This window comes from Salmo salar, chromosome 12 (genome assembly GCF_965601325.2).
Source record: "Salmo salar chromosome 12, fSalSal1, whole genome shotgun sequence".
NCBI classification, from domain to species: Eukaryota; Metazoa; Chordata; class Actinopteri; order Salmoniformes; family Salmonidae; genus Salmo; species Salmo salar.
Genome location: NC_138302.1, coordinates 58,534,172 through 58,553,182, shown reverse-complemented (window position 1 = coordinate 58,553,182; position 19,011 = coordinate 58,534,172). Strand labels below are relative to the sequence as shown.

Below are 19,011 nucleotides of genomic sequence, written 5' to 3'. Positions count from 1 at the left end.
AGCATTAAGGCCTGCAGTGTGAGCACAAGGCTTTTGTTACCTTGACATGTTTGCAACGTACGTTTTCAATCATGTTCCCATTTTGCCATCAAATAAAGCGATACTAGTGTCAAAATAGTTACAGTAGCTGAGTTATAGTGCAGACTATCAACCCCTACCCTGGCAATGAGTTACCTTGACGATCCTGATGAGGATCTTGAGCTGGTAGAGATGGAGCTGCTGGTCCATGCGCTCAGTGAGCCAGGTCCCCAGCAGGTTCATGGTGGCTGTGTACCATTGCTGCAACACACACAAACACAGCGTTCTCCAGCAAAACACACACACACATAGACGCAAACACAAACACACACTAACTCGAGCTCTCTGCATATCAAGATGCAGTTTGATATGTTCTCTAGTGAACACATACACACGTCTTACAAGCAAAACACACTAACACATAGAGAAGTACTTTCCGACACCTAACTCACACAGACATTTACAGTATTTTCCAGGAAAGACAAGACAGACATTTCTAAAAAAGACACACACACACACACACACACACACACACACACACACACACACACACACACACACACACACACACACACACACACACACACACACACACACACACACACACACACACACACACACACACACACACACACACACACACACACACACACACACTCTCTCTCTGCAGTGGAGAAATAAACACACACTGAACATGCATAAAATACTTATTTCAGAAAAAAGCCAATTAATTATTTCAGAATTCCCATTTTTCCAAGTACTGCATGGCACTAAGTAAATCAGAGGGAAACAATGAAATGATTAATAAATTGCCAGGTTATATTAGTAGTGCTAGGTAGACATTAAAACTATAAAATCTTCATGTTTTCTGGCACGAACTTTCTGTCTCCAGTACAATCAGGGACAGAAATATCTACTTGAGCCAAGTTGTTCTAAGTAGGTAAATGTCTAAACTGAACAGAATATGGCATACCCATACACCATTTGTACAGTATATTGTAAGGGGAATTTATCATAAATGCTTTACTTCAAATGATCTAGAGCAGCGCTAAAGCCTTGTGAAGGTTCTTCAATACATATAAGCAACACGACAACATTGTAGAACATTCATTCTACATACTGTAACTTCACAGTCTCGTTTCAACTCGATCATTTGCCGAAATGAAATCATAATGACAAAGTGAGTAAATGGTTAGGCAGGCAAGGAGCAGACAGTTGTGCTATTTTCTTATACCTTATTAGAAGAATGTTTCATTCATTCAGAGTGTAGGATAAGATTGACCCAGAGGATTCATAGTAGAGATCAAGTTATAAGAGAACAGCACATGAGAGAAGAAGAGTGATAAACCAAGGAAGATAGGAAACTGTCGTCCTCCTTCGAACGTCCAGAAAGAAAAAAAATCAACTTTGAGTCATGTGGAGTGAGTAGGCAGGGCTAGGAATGAAAGGCCTGAAGGGCTGGGTTTGGACTTGGCTTGGTTGTTTCTTTGGTCGGTTTGATTGGTCTAATTGCCCTACCTCTAATTTGATTGTACCCAGGTTTGTTTTTGTCCTGTAGAGATGACTGGTTGGTCAGGAGGTTTTGGCTTGACGCTTGAGGTCAGATTTTAGCGGATGGATGCCTGTCCACTTCACACTGTCGAGTTGAGCCTATAGGATGTGCGTGCAGTGCATGCAGACCTGGAAGGAAGGTGGGTTTGGTGGCTTCGTGGGTGGCTGGGTGAGTGCGTGCGTGCGTGCGGTTGGTGGGCTGTATGTGTTGTATAGTAGTATGACTGAGGCATAACTCTTAGAGGTGGAAGGTCATGCTAGAAGATGTACACAGGAAGATTATTTGACTTGAAATCATGCCATTCAACATAATGTGCTAAAACAACGCGACATTAGAGATAAGTGCCACTTTTTGAAGAAAAGAGGAGGCGGCAGGAGTTATGGGGTTAATAAAGAAAGAAAGAAAGTAATTGAGAGAGTGAATAGAAAGAAAGAGAGAGAGAGAGAGAGAGCGAGAGAGAGAGAGAGAGACACGCAGCAGAGACACCACATGCAAAAAGATGGATTGAATATAATAGCATTAGGAGGGAAAATAATGTTAAATAAAACAAAACGTAATCATCAAAGACACTCCAAAACTAACGGAAATACAACATTTAAAACCAAAACATCCACAGCTCAAAAGACATGGAACAGGCCAAGCATGGTAGTGCTGGGTAGGGCCAGGTTAGAAGCAGCTATACAATCACGCATCAGAAACAGTGGGGAGGAGGGGCTGTACTCTTTAGCAGTGTGGAAACACAAGGAGTGAGACAAGGACAGTCAGTGTTGACCTTAAAGATGGAATTAAACACACTTCGCAGTAGTACAACACACCTTGCAAACACAAAATACACACCACTCTAGCACATAACAGCACACCTCACAAACACTCATAGCCAACACACACGCAGTGACAGGGCAGGAACAGTAGGCTACTGCACAAAGTATTACCTCTCAAATACACAAATACACAGCCGACACCTACTAAACCACTCCAGCACATTACCACACGCCTCTCAAACATACAAAGCCAACACACACACACACACACACACACACCTGTGCACCACAAAACTGTACAGTCTATACATTTCAGGGGTATGAAGCAAACACACGTCACTGTAGTACACCTCACGGAGATGGTGGACACATTATTTCAAATGTACCACATAAGGATTATGTGCTTGTAAGACAGTGCTCTCATATCAATGGCTTTTGCTTAGCAAGACCGCTTCAAAATGTGAACGTGCATTTTAAAATACTATATATTATTTAGTATTACTTAGATAGAAAGGGAAAGTTGGTTATTACCTATCCTAGTGTTGGAGTTTATTAGATGACCTATGCATCATTTCTTTATCTTTCTTTACCCAGAGAGCACTGCTTTTGATAATCCTGCCCGATGGTGCTTGCTTGGACTCTTTGCTTGTAAACAAAAGTGATCCAACCAATCCACAAAGGTCCAAAAGCACTGTGGCAATGCACACCAGAATACAGTGGGCAGGAGCAGAGGTTCAGAGAACAGAGAAGAAGAGATAGAGGAGAGACGAGGAGAAAGCCTATAGAGGAAGATAATAAAACACAAGCCTCTTCTGTTCCAGGCTGTGGTAGGCATACACACAGCGCCTGGTCTTAAAATGTGACATATAATATCCCTTTCCTGTCACAATTGTTTTGCCACATTCTGGAAGCTCCCTCCGTATTGGTCAGGAGGAGACGGCATCTTACTTACATCAAATAACCTTTCTATATACACCTCCTCATTGACCTTATCTCGTAGAATGTCCTGAGAATGGCGGACACAGGTGACATAACCGTCGGCAACGTCCATCCCAGGCTTCTGCAAACACACCAGAAACATAGACATTGTTAATCTGTAACTTATATCAGATTTAGATTAGATTGAGTTTATTAGTCACATGTACAGGGATGCAGATTGTAAACATTTATTGAAAATATATGACAAATATAAATAAAAATAGAGAAAACTCGATTAAATTAAATAAGGATGTAATGTACTTTATACAGACTCACACGGTACAATAGTGTTAAAGACATAGAGGCAGGGTGGGAGGGGCAGTGGGAAGGGGTTATGTGGGAAGAATGTATCAGCTATGCACAGTACAGTTAAATCACCCCAAACACATGATAATGTGTTTTGATCTGAATTAAGTAAACAATAAGTACTTCCTTTCTGATCACATAGCTTTTTTACTGGTTTGACATTTTACAGAGATCGACTGGGACCGTGGCACACTTACAGGGACGTCCACATACTTTGAGGCAGCTTTCACCTGAAATTACAGGCAGATTGTGACAAGAAAATATGAGAATTCCATAATTTGCAGTCACCAATATACCTAGAATAATTCACGGAAACATAGTACCATCTGGTATGATATTGGAGGCGATACAGTAGAGAAGCCTAGTCTTACCGTGAATGACATGAAAGATGAGAATAGAGTGCCTTCATCGTATCGGGAGATCTTGGCCAACAGACCCTCCAGAATAACCACAAACTGTGAGACACACAAACAACAATAAACAAACAAATGAATAATAACATTTATCCCAGACTACAAATAACCTTGGTCTACTTTTCTAGTGCCACAAAGCACTATGAGGCCAACCACAATACGAGTTAGGTATCATTAGGGAGGACAAGAAGAAAAATGAAGTGTACCTTTGCCACCATGAGTTGGATCATGTCCTTTACACTCTCCTCAATCAGTTCATCTATCTGGGTGTGGTACTGTTTCTGAAAGAGGAATATAACACACAGTTCATCTATTTGGGTGGTACAGTTTTAGTAGGTGATCCCTTCTGGGAATTGAACCCACAACCTTTGCATTGGTAGTGCCACAGTCTTACCTCCTGGCCCATCTCCATGGCACACAGCTTGGAAGACTGGTCCTTCGCATCCACCATCACATTGAACATGGTGCATATTGCTGCGGAGATGCGGAAGTCTGTACCCCTGCTGCTCTTTGCCAGCTTGGACTCAAATGCCATCCTAGTGCTGCAATACATGTCAGGGAACATCTCTATGCAATGTATGGTATTTAGTTTGGGGCAGAGGCTCATGTCAAGCCACATGATCGAGACACACACACACCAACACCGGCAGTACACAACACCACACACCAACACTGGCAGTACACAACACCACACAGCAGTGTTCATTTTGGCAGCTATTTTAGTTTTAGTCTTAAAATACAGTCACATTTCAGTCATTTCATCCGTAGTTAGTTTTAGTTATTATCAGTCGACTAAAACTCATGACAATTTTAGTCTTGTTTTAGTCACAGCTATTTTAGTTATGTAATAGTTTTTTTCTATTAAATATTGAATATTTAGGCTACGTCTGACTTCATCATGTTCACATTTAGATAACCTTTTCCGACTAGGCTTACTATCCCCTTGTATAACTTAGCTGGCTACATTGATATTGTAGCAGATTGTAACCCATGACAGCTATACTGAACCATATAGGGTACAAAACCTTGGCTACAGGTTAAACAATTTACAGCTTTCATTTCCTCCCCATCATAACCGTCAAGGGTGGTAAATAACAGTAGTTTTCTTGAAAAGGGGATAATTTGAGCTTTCCTAAAATGCCAGAAATATTAATGTACTACTAATAGTCAACAAATAGCATTCGTTTTTCCCATAGGAAAAAAGCAACCACAACTCGCATTTGCTGACCGTGGCGCAAGATTCGGCAACACAGATAAATACATAACAGCGCGCATGTTATTTATTCAAAGCAAAAATAGCCTACATGAAAGTAAGAGAGAGTAAACATTGTTATCCCCCTTTTATGACCTTGTCTCATCACTGCAACTCCCCAACGGGCTCGGGAGAGATGAAGGTCGAGCCATGTGTCCTCAGAAACATGATGCGCTTCTTAACACCCCATCCGCTTAACCCGGAAGCATGTATCAGAGGAAACACCATTTAACTGATGACCAAGTCAACCTGCAGGAGCCCGGACCACCACAAGGAGTCACTAAAGCGTGATGAGCCAAATAAAGCACCCCAGCCAAACCCTCCCCTAACACAGACAGCGCTGTTTGTGTGCTACCCTATGGGACTCTCGGTCACAGCCAGTTGTGACACAGCCTGGTATTGAATCCGGGTCTGTAGTGACACCTCAAGCACTGCAATGCCTTAGAACACTGCGCCACTCAGGAGGCCATAAACATTGTTTCTAGTTGAGGTTAGTTATAAGTCAAGTGTCCTGGCTTCGCATCAGTTCAAAAGATTGACAAGTGACTCAAGTGACCGCCTGGGAGCTGTGTGGGTGAGAGCAGGGCAGATCAGCTCAATCAGACCACGCAACTGAAAGATGTCAATTCTTTCAATGAGAGGATTGCATTAAATATTCTGCATGCATGCTTATGAATGGAACGAAACAGATGAAAAGGAGCTTCATGTCAAATAAAAATGTCCATTAGTCTCACTTGGAAGTCTCGTCTCGTCACATTTTCGTTGACTAAAATGAAAAGTAATTTGTAATAGTTATTGTTTTTATTCCAGGGCATCACGTCTCATTATCGTCATCGTTTTAGTCTGGAAAAATAGTTCGTTGACAAGTATTTCTCGTCATAGTTATTGTTGATGAAATGAACACAGACACCGACCCCCACACACACCAATACCGACATAACACACAGACAATAACACACACAGACAGACAGTACATACACATACACAACACACACACACACACACACCGTTTGACGCAATTCTCAATCATGTCGCTGGACATGAGCTTCATGCGGTTCTCCAGGTGTTTGGCGAACTCCTCCTCGGGCCAGTGTAGGTCCCTGATGAAGGTCTGCAGGGCCTCCAGCTTCCAAAACAGGTCCTCAGACGTCCCAGAGCCATTGCTGCACACCCACGGTACCCAAACACACACAGGTCAGAAACCAAAGGTCACAGAAGATAGAGGGGTCAGGGGGATGTAGAGGAGGATGCTGGTCACCCACATCTCAACACTGGGGTCAAAGGTCCTTTATTCTGACCACACACCGGCCGACTGTTTCAGAGTAATTTCCCTCATATTAACTTCACTTATAAATAACAAATCATCACTTTAGACAGACAGCCAGTGTATGGGAAAAATAAGAGGACAGGGTTGAAAATAACATTTCAATAACCATGCTGTCGCACTTGGTTATTAATAACCTTTTAGGTGTGGAGTGGGTTCATGCAGGATAGTCACTGCAGATATCGCACACACTGACTTGTGTCTGTAATACAACACAGGGGAGTGGAGAGGTGAGGGAGGGCGTGTCTTGAAACATGGCTATCATTGTGTGTTCAAAAGTAGGTTTCATTTATCTCTATTGAACTTGGATTTGTTTGGAGTATACATGATCAATCACAGAAAATAACTCCAAAAGAGCAGCCCACTCTCTCACCCCCCCCCACCCTCCTCCCCCCATGTCCTCAGGCTGGTGGTACTGGGTGGGTATCCTACAGTACAGTAGCTATTAAACACACCATGCAGTCCTGTCTGAAGGTGCTGCCATCCTGGGTAGAGCTGACTGGGATAGGGGGATGCAGGAAAAGGAGGAGAAGAGGAAAGGAGGACAGGAGAGGGGGCAGATCTCTACTGCGTTGGATGCCAGCTGCACTGAAGTGGTGGTTGCTTCGGAGCATCGAACGAACAATCCACCCACCCAGTTACCACCGGGAAGAATCTCTACCCACTTACCCACCCCAACTATAGAAATAAAACCACTAGAACAGAAATACCCATTGACTAGAATGGGGATGTCCATTCTTGTGATTCAATTTCTATGATTCCACCCTTTGACCACCTGACCCCGCCCACCCTATCCCACTGGCCACAGACAGTCATGTGAGCCAGGACCAGCGGTATTCACACAGGGTGCTGATGCGATGTTCAACTGTAACTTACATAAGCAATCACTGGTACAGTCACATTTTCATGAGCACTACGGACTAACCACTGCATTCTTTACAGCTAGTGAAAACTGTAGGAGAGAGGCGGAGAGATACACATTGAACAGAAAATTCCAGATTATCATAATGTCCACTGTTACAATAAATTTCAGTGCAACAAGCCCAAAACTTCCAGTGAAACATGGTTTGGATCTGTATCTCTATACCTCACAGCTCAACTGCATGCATGTTGAGAGGAAATGAGAGCTTGTCAAATAGCCACTCATTTCAAGAACAAACAAGTCTAAAATTTAAACAAGCCTAAACTACTGTGCGTAACCCCCTTGCAGTGCTCTTGGCATGAACATGACAGGATCGGTAAAGACTGTTCACCCCAGATTTTATTTGAGGAACGGAATGGTATCTGTAATGCGTCTGTAATGTGTGTGGTGTGCACTAGCCTATGTAGTTGACCAAGAAAAGCTATCTTCCCTCACATAATACCTAAGCAGGTCATTGGCAAAGACATTTCGAAATCTAAATCAATATTTTAATTTGGCCTTTTATTGTCAATGACCTGCGACAAGGGGACCTAGGGGACATCTTCATACCAAGGCAACAAGTTGCTGATGCACATAAATCTAAGGTGAACTAGTTGAATACACACTCAGGGTCATAGATAGCAGCCATCCATGACGGGGTGGAAAAACTAGGCATTGTTGGAAGGTTAACTGATAGTCCTGCTACTGGCGGCAGATTTGGTACTTTGGGAATTTGGAGGTTGACATTTGGTATTTGGAGATTCACATTGGGCAGATTACTTGTCAAACTCCTGCAGAAGAGACAGACAAAAAGAACAAAATAAATCCAGAACAGTGGTAATGTGGATGCTGCTGCAGTTCAAAGCCATGTGAAACTGTGCAGTAAAAGTAATCAAATCCAGAACACAAGAGGAGAAGTCACACAAAGAAACGGATCATCTTCAGACATAATATGTAAAAGTAGCACACACAGACAAGAGCAACAGTTAGAGAAGCAGTTGTTTTCTGAAGCACATACAAAAAGAGGACCTACTACATTCAGAATAAGCGGTGGATTGTATGCATATACATATATATATAAAAGGAGCAGTAAGGCAAAAGAGCAAAGTTATCCAAAAGACCTATTGTCTATAAATATGTATTTTCCTTTGAGGTATAGAGCTTTGTAAAGAGCTTCATTTAAAAGAAAGCAACGCAAATGTAAATGGCATGACAAATCAATAAGTATTGGTTATAAAGTGAAAAAGAGCAAATTAGCAACACAAAATACACTGGAGAGCTTCTGTCCCTAGTGACATTTCAAAGCACACACTATGAGCGTTAGTCCACAAAACAAAAGGATGGAAATATTGGAGATTGACTTCAACTAAACTACATGTGACCTAGTCTGGGATGAGGGTCCCGAATGTGGCACAGTATTGCCCGTTGCACTTTTGCAAGTTTACCGCACAATATCCGCTAAAGCTTGAAGCTTCTAATCACAAAACTAATATTTTTTTAATAATACCGTATGAGTCATAGCTACCATCATATTCAGGTTTAATTTGTTTCTGGAGTTCGAAAAACTAATTTCCGAGACCTATGTCTCCTAATAAACGTTTTATGAATGCCTTTTGGGATAGGTTTTCCTTATCAGAAAATAAACTCCTTATCTATTACTCTCCTCAAACTGCTCTGGCTGAGGAGTGTGCTGAGGCAGTCAATAAGGAGTGAACAACATGACTGCTCTCCTAAATATAGTAGTCTTGTAGGAGTGTCTCTCTCCTGGCCTCTCCTAGACCAGACAGTTAGTGTGAGGAAGGACGGCCCCTTACTTTACAGGCACCCAGGACTCTCCCTCAAAGCCCCTGGTGATAGACTGAGCGATGGAGGACTCCATCAGGTCCACATATCTAACCACCAGGGGAGCATAGAGGTCCTGCAGGTGTTTGTGGAATTTCCCATTGCACAGGTGATCTAGAAGCAGAAGAAGAGAGAGAATAGAGAGATTATAACTACATATATATTGTTATATAGTTATTATAGCTATAAACACTACAGAGGGGCAGTGATCTAGGCAGAAGAGAGAGAGAGCGAGAATACCATATTGATATTATAGCATAAACTTCTCAGAGGCGCAGGACCAAGCCGTGTGTGTGTGGCACAGTACAGTGTGTGTTTTATTGTTTTACTATACTCGGCCTTGTCTCAGGATGGTAAGTTGGTGGTTGAAGATATCCCTCTATTGGTGTGGGGGCTGTGCTTTGGCAAAGTGGGTGGGATTATATCCTACCTGTTTGGCCCTGTCCTGGGGGTATCGTCGGACGGGGCCACAGTGTCTCCCCGACCTCTCATCTCAGCCTCCAGTATTTATGCTCCAATAGTTTATGTGTCGGGGCGCTAGGGTCAGTCTGTTATATCTGGAGTATTTCTCCTGTCTTATTCGGTGTCCTGTGTGAATTTGGGTATGCTCTCTCTAATTCTTTCTTTCTTTCTTTCTTTCTTTCTTTCTTTCTTTCTTTCTTTCTTTCTTTCTTTCTTTCTTTCTTTCTTTCTTTCTTTCTTTCTTTCTTTCTTTCTTTCTTTCTGAGGACCTGAGCCCTGGGACCATGCGTCAGGACTACCTGGCATGATGACTCCTTGCTGTCCCCAGCCCACCTGGCCGTGCTGCTGCTCCAGTTTCAACAGTTCTGCCTGTGGCTATGGAACCTGTTCACCTGACGTGCTACCTGTCCCAGACCTGCTGTTTTCAACTCTCTAGAGACAGCAGGAGCGGTAGAGATACTCTCAATGATCGGCTATGAAAAGCCAACTGACATTTACTCCTGAGGTGCTGACCTGTTGCACCCTCGACAACCACTGTGATTATTATTATTTGACCCTGCTGGTCATCTATGAACATTTAAACATCTTGCCACCGTGCTTCAAATACCTGCATTGCTTGCTGTTTGGGGTTTTAGGCTGGGTTTCTCTACAGCACATTGTGACATCAGTTGATGTAAGAAGGGCTTTATAAATACATTTGATTGATTGAATCTGGTCTGAATGGAAGAGTGGCCAACACATGGGCAGCAGTGGTAAGAGCGTTGCGCCAGTAACCGAAAGTTTGCTGGATCAAATCCCCAAGCTGACAAGTGGAAAATCTGTCATTCTCCCAATGAGCAAGGCAGTTAACCCACTGTTCCCTGAGCTCCCAAAGACCTGGATGTTGATTAAGGCAGTCCCCCGCACCTCTCTGATTCAGAGGGGTTGGTTTAAATGTGGAAGACACATTTCAGTTGAATGCATTCAGTTGTACAACTGACTAGGTATCCCCCTTTCCCTATCCTACGTCTATCTATGTTTCCTGGGGGAAAAAAGCTAGAACCACTTTTAGCTATTTAAGGTGGGTAAAAACTTTTGAATGGGTGGTTAAGCCCTTTCACATTCCAAGTCTAACTTGTTCCTTAATGTTTATTAGTTGGAGAGGGCCATTGGTGTATATAGAAGAGAAACATGAAACATACAGTCAGTTCGGAGGAAGTCGTTGAGCAGCTGGAAGAGAGGGAAGCTGTCCCAGCTCTCAGGAGACTGGATCTCCAGAGCAGCGTCCATGTCCACGGCGTACATGGCCAGGAAGGTCTCAGCGTGCTCCGTCATCAGGTCAGACCACCAGGCAAAGGCCTAGACACACACAGATACCACGGACAGGACAGGGACAGAACCAAGGAGGGGGTGAACGGTGAACACAAGCCCCAGTCAGGGTGTGAGGATGTGAGGTAGAGCAAGCAGGACAGAGAGGGAGCAGAGCAGACTCGGGAGGATCACACACGTACTGGAGCTAATCAGAGCTCTAACAAACCCCACGCCAGCATAGCACTGTGGACTGATATATCATGTGTAGGTAGGTGGACCATTAAATGTAGTGATTATACGCAGTTAGCTGTAGTAATGGATGTCTGTAGCCTTGCAAACCCACGTGTTCTCCATGAATGAGTAAAACCAATCCACAGCTCTTTCTGGTGAAGACTAAAGGGGTCGAGGCTAATTGAAACCTTAGATAGCCTCCCACCAACGTGAGAACAAGTTTACAATACATTTATACACAAAGCCAGTAATAGCGTAATGACATCATGAAGCTGGTCCATTCTGTTCTATTCATTGATCATTGATCAGATATCTCTAGATTGAGGGAGGGTCACAGCCGGGGGTGGGGGGGGGGGGGTGGTGCCTTTTCTCATGCAGACTGAGGTGGAAAACTCCCTACATGCTCACCAGGACCAGGAAGGACCTCGGGTTTCCACCATTCACATCGTTGCCATACCAACAGAACACTCCTCATTAGATGTGAATGTGACACAGGTCATGTCCATGCACTGCTCTCAGCCATATAATAGGAAGTAGGCACACTGACCGCAGACTGCAGCACATAGCTTCTCTACTAGCTACAGGGTTTCCAGAGGGACAATTTCTGGACAAACCAGTGATCTTGATATGGTTTTCCCAGATATTTTGGGACTACTAGTTAGGGTAAACAATGGAACTTAGTAGGCCAGAAAGAGGTATTTTTCCATGTCTATTTCCATTGACCTTTCTGCTTCTATCGATTTTGCCGCTGTGCTTGCAGTCTGGGCTTGGGTTATCTGCTCATCGTTGGAAAAACTTGACGGGACGAATAATCATTCCTGTTATGCTGCATGCTTTTATTCCATATTGAATCGATACCCCTGGAAAAACATCTGCCATAGAGGGACTATAGCTAGCACAGCGCAGGGGGACGGCACTGCAGTCAAGTCCTCACTTACCTGTCTGACCACTTACATGCCCACCCCCTGCCCGACTATTTACAATGCTATAAATTATTGGTGCTACAGTACAGGCAGAAGACCAAGCTGTGCTCCATCATCATCATCACTATCATCATCATACACAGGGCAGGGGAGAGTGTGGACTCAGGGAGAGGAGTGGGTGGGGATGGGGGGGTGGTGGGTGGACAGGTAAACTGGGTGTTCCATCCTATGTTGGGGGAAGGGAACACAGGCAAGGCCCAGGCCTCTACAGCATGCCCAAGCTCAGTGCTCCGTATCAGCCAGAGAAGTTACAGGCTCCAGTGCTGCAGCAGGCACCATCATTCACAACAGTCCCAATAAAACAAGCCCAAAAGAGCAGTCCTGGACTGTACCCACACGTCAAAGAAATGGGGGCAGGGCATCTACTGGACATGCACAAACCACTAGAGGGTTAGAGGGGGGAGGGGGGTTCTCATTCAACCTCACCACATACCTCTTTGCCCTGCAGGGAGCGAACATCACCGATCATACAGACAGTGAAAACACAGGGAGGATAGTCACATTAATATATCTATAGCATCAAGCATTTCTTTAAAGGATAACTGAGTGGAGGAACAATTCTTAGACGGAAAAAGGGAAAGCTGAGAGATGGAAGAGGAGAAGCCGGAAGGAGGAGGAATGTTCTAAATGTTCAAAGAGAGTGAACCGCGATTTGAAACCCGAACTTAAAGCTGGATGGAGGAAGGAGAGGATAGACACATTTATGTTCATGGTGGAGTTTGGGAATCAATCAAACCCTAAAAGAACCACAAAGAGTATACTGTGGCATATCTCACTTCATCATGCTGCTAGAGAGAAGAAGACTAGTCGCTATGGCCCCATGGACATGCTCTATGATCAAAGGGATGTTGTGCAGCCTATAGTATGGCGGTGCGTTACAGTCAGCATGTTAGCTGATGTTTCTGAACCAACACACAACAGCCACCCATCCCTCTCTAGTGGATTTCCCTCAGCCTTATAACACTAAGGGCAGCCTCTGTGCAGGCCAACATGCGATAGATAGAGAGAGGAGGTTTGTGATGGGTCTGAGGAGAAAGATAAATAATTATACTGTACCGATTGATCTCCAGAACTTGTGACTGCAGCCTGTCAAGCATATGTCAGAGAGATAGAATACATCTGCTTATCTGCATTCATCTTATTGATCCCATAGGATCACCTGTAGATCTTCTATACATGCTCATCATGCTTTTACATTCATTTATTATACTTTTAGGCAAATACAGAGGAAAAGGGAAACCTATTTAGTGCTGTTTCTATTTCATGTTCCAGCTTCTCAGCTAAAGTAACACTGAATGAGCATGCTTCACCTACTGTACAGCATGACTAGGAGCAGCTAGCCTACATTAGAGCTACCTGTAATGTTCTGTACTCTACTGTACACAATAAGCTGAAATCAAATCAGGCATTACCATCTTTCAAGGTAACCAATGTTTTATGTAGCATTGCACCACTGGGGTTATGCATTTTGAGTCAGTGGAGAAGGGAACGGCACACTTCACCACTCTCCCACTTTAAAATGCCTCCTTTGGTAAAAATAGTGCACTGGTACAATGTTAACATCCATTATTCATCTCCCATTAAGGATTTCTACCTGTGTATTAAATCTTTGATGACATTTTTTTTATTCTTTAAGTTACCCATGCACAAAGACAGCGCTATATATGAACAGGTGTCAGGAAGGAATAGACTAGCTCCCTCCTCCATGCCCAGGTGTCGGAGGAGGTAAAGAAGTGAGATAGATAAAGAGAGGGATGAGAGGAGGAGAAGAGGAGGAGTTACCCACTCACCTCCGCATGATGCTCCTGGTTCTGCTGGAGGACCTCTATGACTAGCTCGGCCAGGCGAATAGTGTCCTCAAGTTTTTTGGCGGGCGTGACTAACCGGCCTACGTTCTCTGGAGCAGAAGGATTAGGGGTAAGGAAGGGGTTAGTTAGGCAGAGAGAGGGGTAGCTAACAGTTCCCATCTGTATGGTTAACCCCAGAAAACGTTGAAACAAAAGACGTAAGTGCTTATGCTGTGTCGTATGGTTTCTAAAGCATGCACGCAATATAAACTGCCACTGGAGCATTGTCTGTAGACAGTCAATGTGAGGAGATATCGGCCAAAACAGTCAGTCGACTGACTAAATCTATCCCATGGAGAAACCAAAATCTTTGTTATACTCATCATGCAAAATGCTCTTGTGCTCTTAATGCTTTTTCTGCCTGGGATTATTGATGTTGAGTTTGTAACAAATATCGTTTGTAAGTCCTACGGTGTACCTGGACACTGTTTTTTTTCATACATCATCTGCTGACATAAAATTCGTTAGGACAGTTTAATGTGGTGAAATGAGGTCGTCAGAACATTAATGATAATGTGTCAAAATGAGCAAAACATCAGAACGTTCAATTGGACGGCTCAAATTAATTTGAAATAATGAGGACATAGAACTGTACATAGAACTGTACAGAGATAATATTGGTAAATTCATCATACCACATGTATCATAAACTCAGCAAAAAAAGAAACGTCCTCTCACTGTCAGCTGCGTTTGTTTTCAGCAAACTTAACATGTGTAAATATTTTCATGAACATAACAGATTCAAAAACTGAGACATAAACTGAACAAGTTCCACAGACATGTGACTAACATAAATGGAATAATGTGTCCCTGAACAAAGGGGGATCAAAATCAAAAGTAACAGTCAGTATCTGGTGTGGCCACCAGCTGCATTAAGTACTGCAGTGCATCTCCTCCTCATGGACTGCACCAGATGTGCCAGTTCTTGCTGTGAGATGTTACCCCACTCTTCCACCAAGGCACCTGCATGTTCCCAGACATTTCTGGGGGGGAATGGCCCTAGCCCTCAATCCAACAGGTCCCAGACGTGCTCAATGGGATTGAGAACCAGGCTCTTTGCTGGCCATGGCAGAACACTGACATTCCTGTCTTGCAGGAAATCCCGCATAGAACGAGCAATATGGCTGGTGGCATTGTCATGCTGGAGGGTCATGTCAGGATGAGCCTGCAGGAAGGGTACCACATGAGGGAGGAGGATGTCTTCCCTGTAACGCACAGCGTTGAGATTGCCTGCAATGACAACAACCTCAGTCCGATGATGACACACCGCCCCAAACCATGACGGACCCTCCAAATCGGTCCCGCTCCAGAGTACAGGCCTCGGTGTAACGTTCATTCTTTCGACGATAAACACTAATTCGACCATCACCCCTGGTGAGACAAAACCACGACTCGTCAGTGAAGAGCACTTTTTGCCAGTCCTGTCTGGTCCAGCGACGGTGGGTTTGTGCCCATAGGCGACGTTGTTGCTGGTGATGTCTCGTGAGGACCTGACTTACAACAGGCCTACAAGCCCTCAGTCCAGCCTCTCTCAACCTATTGTGGACAGTCTGAGCACTGATGGAGGGATTGTGCGTTCCTGGTGTAACTCGGGCAGTTGTTGTTGCCATCCTGTACCTGTCCCGCAGGTGTGATGTTCGGATGTACCGATCCTGTGCAGGTGTTGTTACACAGTCTGCCACTGCGAGGACGATCAGCTGTCCGTCCTGTCTCCCTGTAGTGCTGTCTTAGGCATCTCACAGTACGGACATTGCAATTTATTGCCTTGGCCACATCTGCAGTCCTCATGCCTCCTTGCAGCATGCCTAATGCACGTTCACGCAGATGAGCAGGGACCCTGGGCATCTTTCTTTTGGTGTTTTTCAGAGTCAGTAGAATGGCCTCTTTAGTGTCCTAAGTTTTCATAACTGTGACCTTAATTGCCTACTGTCTGTAAGCTGTTAGTGTCTTAATGACCATTCCACAGGTGCATGTTCATTAATTGTTTATGGTTCATTGAACAAGCATGGGAAATAGTGTTTAAACCCTTTACAATGAAGATCTGTGAAGTTATTTGAATATTTACAAATTATCTTTGAAAGACAGGGTCCTGTAAAAGGGACGTTTCTTTTTTTCCTGAGTTTATATTTGTTAAGTTCGATGTATCCTATTTATTCTCATAGTTTTTTTGTCACGTCATACACTATGGTTTGTTGTGTGATTATGTACTAACTGTTCTATTATGTAGCCAACTAGCCATGCATTCTAAAAGGACCATGAACCCCACAGCATAGCTAAAAGGGGGTCATGCAGTTCCAGGGGAATGGCAGAAGACTCCTTGCAGAGCCTTTATATTGGTCCTTAGAAGTATAATGAGCAGAATGATAATGTAGTGATTGCCATTGTCAAATGTATCATACTTCATCCATATCCAATGTGTTCAATTGTTTTGAAATATGTCATGTTATCAGAGAATGGACATATCATTTTGCATACAATCTTCCAGATTCTATGTTGTGTGACAATGAAATAATAATGCAACATTTTCCTCAGTGTGTATTTGAATACTGATAGCCAGATATATTGAGGTAAACTCATATTGCATTATTTCTCTCAACACATTGGAGATGCTACCTTTTTATGTGTATTTGTGAGAGATTGTTTTTCTTGATCAGTTTCAGATTTATTTACCTTTATTCAATGTATCACATCAGGAAAAACGATGGAAAATAATTTCATGAATTGAAACATGCACCTCTGTATTCAATTCACGAATTGAATTAAAATACATTTCCCTGAAAATGACTGTTATAAAGTAACACAATCTCTGCACAAATAATAGTTTGCTAAATGTTGACATGCCAAGAAATGAGGGGGAATTTGAGAGGGTTTATGTGTGTGTTTAAATGTGTATGTGGTTACATAATATATATATTTATTTAAACAGTGCCTTCAGAAAACATTCAGACCCCTTGATTTTTTCCAAATGTTGTTACGTTACAGTCTCATTCTAAAATGGATAAAATACAACAACAAAAAAATCCTCAGCAATCTATTCACAATATCCCAAAACGACAAATTGAAAACAGGTTGAGAAATTACTGTATTACAAATAAAAAACAGAAATACGTTATTTACATACATATTCAGACCCTTTGCTATGAGACTCAAAACTGAGCTCAGGTGCATCCAGTTTCCATTGATCATCCTTGAGATTTTTCTACAACTTGATTGGAGTCCAGCTGTGGTAAATGAAATTGATTGGACATGATTTGGAAATGTACACAACTGTCTGTAAAAGGTCCCACAGTTGACAATGCATGTTACAGCAAAATCCAAGCCATGAGGTCAAAGGAATTGTCCGTAGAGCTCCGAGACAGGATTGTGTCGAGGTACAGATCTGGGGAAGGATAGCAAAACATTTCTGCAGCATTTCTGCAGCATTGAAGGTCCCCAAAAACACAGTGCCCTCCATTATTCTTAAATGGAAGAAGTTTGGAACCAGCAAGACTCTTCCTAGAGCTGGCCGCACGGCCAAACGGAGCAAGCAGGGAGAAGGGCCTTGGTCAGGGAGGTGACCAAGAACCCTATGGTCACTCTGAAAGAACTCTAGAGTTCCTCTGTGGAGATGGGAGAACCTTCCAGAAGGACAACCATCTCTGCAGCACTCCACCAATCAGGCCTTTATGGTAGAGTGGCCAGACGTAAGCCACTCCTCAGTAAAAGGCACATGACAGCCCACTTGGAGTTTGCCAAAAGGCCCATAAAGACTCTCAGACCATGAGAAACAAGATTCTCTGGTCTGATGAAACCAGGTTTAAACTCTTCGACCTAAATGCCAAGCGTCATGTCTGGAGAAAACCTGGCACCATCCCTACGGTGAAGCATGGTGGTGGCAGCATCATGCTGTGGGGATGTTTTTCAGCGGTCAGGATCGAGGGAAAGATGAACGGGGTAAAGTACAGAGAGATCCTTGATGAAAACCTGCTCCAGAGTGCTCAGGACCTCAGACTGGGGCGAAGGTTCACCTTCCAAGAGGACCACAACCCTAAGCACACAGCCAAGACAATGCAGGAGTGGCTTCGGGACAATTCTCTGAATGTCCTTGAGTGGCCCAATTAGAGCCCGGACTTGAACCTGATCAGCAACGCTCCCCATCCAACCTGACAGAGCTTGAGAGGATCTGCAGAGAAGAATGGGAGAAAATTCCCAAATACAGGTGTGCCAAGCTTGTAGCGTCATACCCAAGAAGACTCAAAGCTGTAGTCGATGCCAAAGGTGCTTCAACAAAGTACGGAGTAAAAATTTGCTAAACTTTCAAAATACCTGTTTTACTTTGTCATTATGGGGTATTGTGTGTTGATTGATGACAAGAAAACACAATTTAATCAATTTTAGAATAAGGCTGTAATGTAACAAAATGTGAAAAGTCAGGTGGTCTGAATACTTTCCGAAGGCACTCTCTCGCATATATATATATATATATATAGCTGAAGTCGGAAGTTTACATACACCTTAGTCAAATACATTTAAACTCAGTTTTTCACAATTCCGGACATTTAATCCTAGTAACAATTCATTGTCTTGTCAGAATAATAGTAGAGATTTATTTCGTCACATTCCCAGTGGGTCAGAAGTTTACATACACTCAATTAGTATTTGGTAGCATTGCCTTTAAATTGTTTAACTTGCGTCAAACATTTCGGGTAGCCTTCCACAAGCTTACCACGATAAGTTGGGTGAATTTTGGCCCATTCTTCAGACAGAGCTGGTGTAACTGAGTCAGATTTGTAGGCCTCCTTGCTCGCACATGGTTTTCAGTTCTGCCCACACATTTTCTATAAGATTGAGGTCAGGACTTTGATGGCCACT

At 43.3% G+C, this 19,011-nt stretch overlaps 1 protein-coding gene across 4 annotated transcripts in view; it reads right to left on the bottom strand.

Moving 5' to 3' along the window:
• Positions 1 to 19,011, bottom strand: part of LOC106565329 (calcium-dependent secretion activator 1) — a 160,940-nt gene that overhangs the window by 4,210 nt on the left and 137,719 nt on the right. For 2 of the 4 annotated variants that reach the window (XM_082959162.1, XM_082959164.1), the window contains 12 exons: positions 14,104 to 14,210; positions 13,370 to 13,399; positions 10,991 to 11,147; positions 9,320 to 9,461; positions 8,132 to 8,296; positions 6,288 to 6,443; positions 4,423 to 4,570; positions 4,235 to 4,309; positions 3,987 to 4,070; positions 3,813 to 3,845; positions 3,284 to 3,391; positions 175 to 279 (listed from right to left, as the gene is read on the bottom strand). In XM_082959162.1, the coding sequence (XP_082815288.1) occupies positions 175 to 279; positions 3,284 to 3,391; positions 3,813 to 3,845; positions 3,987 to 4,070; positions 4,235 to 4,309; positions 4,423 to 4,570; positions 6,288 to 6,443; positions 8,132 to 8,296; positions 9,320 to 9,461; positions 10,991 to 11,147; positions 13,370 to 13,399; positions 14,104 to 14,210 (1,310 nt within the window). The remainder of the gene's footprint in view (positions 1 to 174; positions 280 to 3,283; positions 3,392 to 3,812; positions 3,846 to 3,986; positions 4,071 to 4,234; positions 4,310 to 4,422; positions 4,571 to 6,287; positions 6,444 to 8,131; positions 8,297 to 9,319; positions 9,462 to 10,990; positions 11,148 to 13,369; positions 13,400 to 14,103; positions 14,211 to 19,011) is intronic. The other 2 variants (XM_082959163.1, XM_014132316.3) reach the window with 1 other exon arrangement.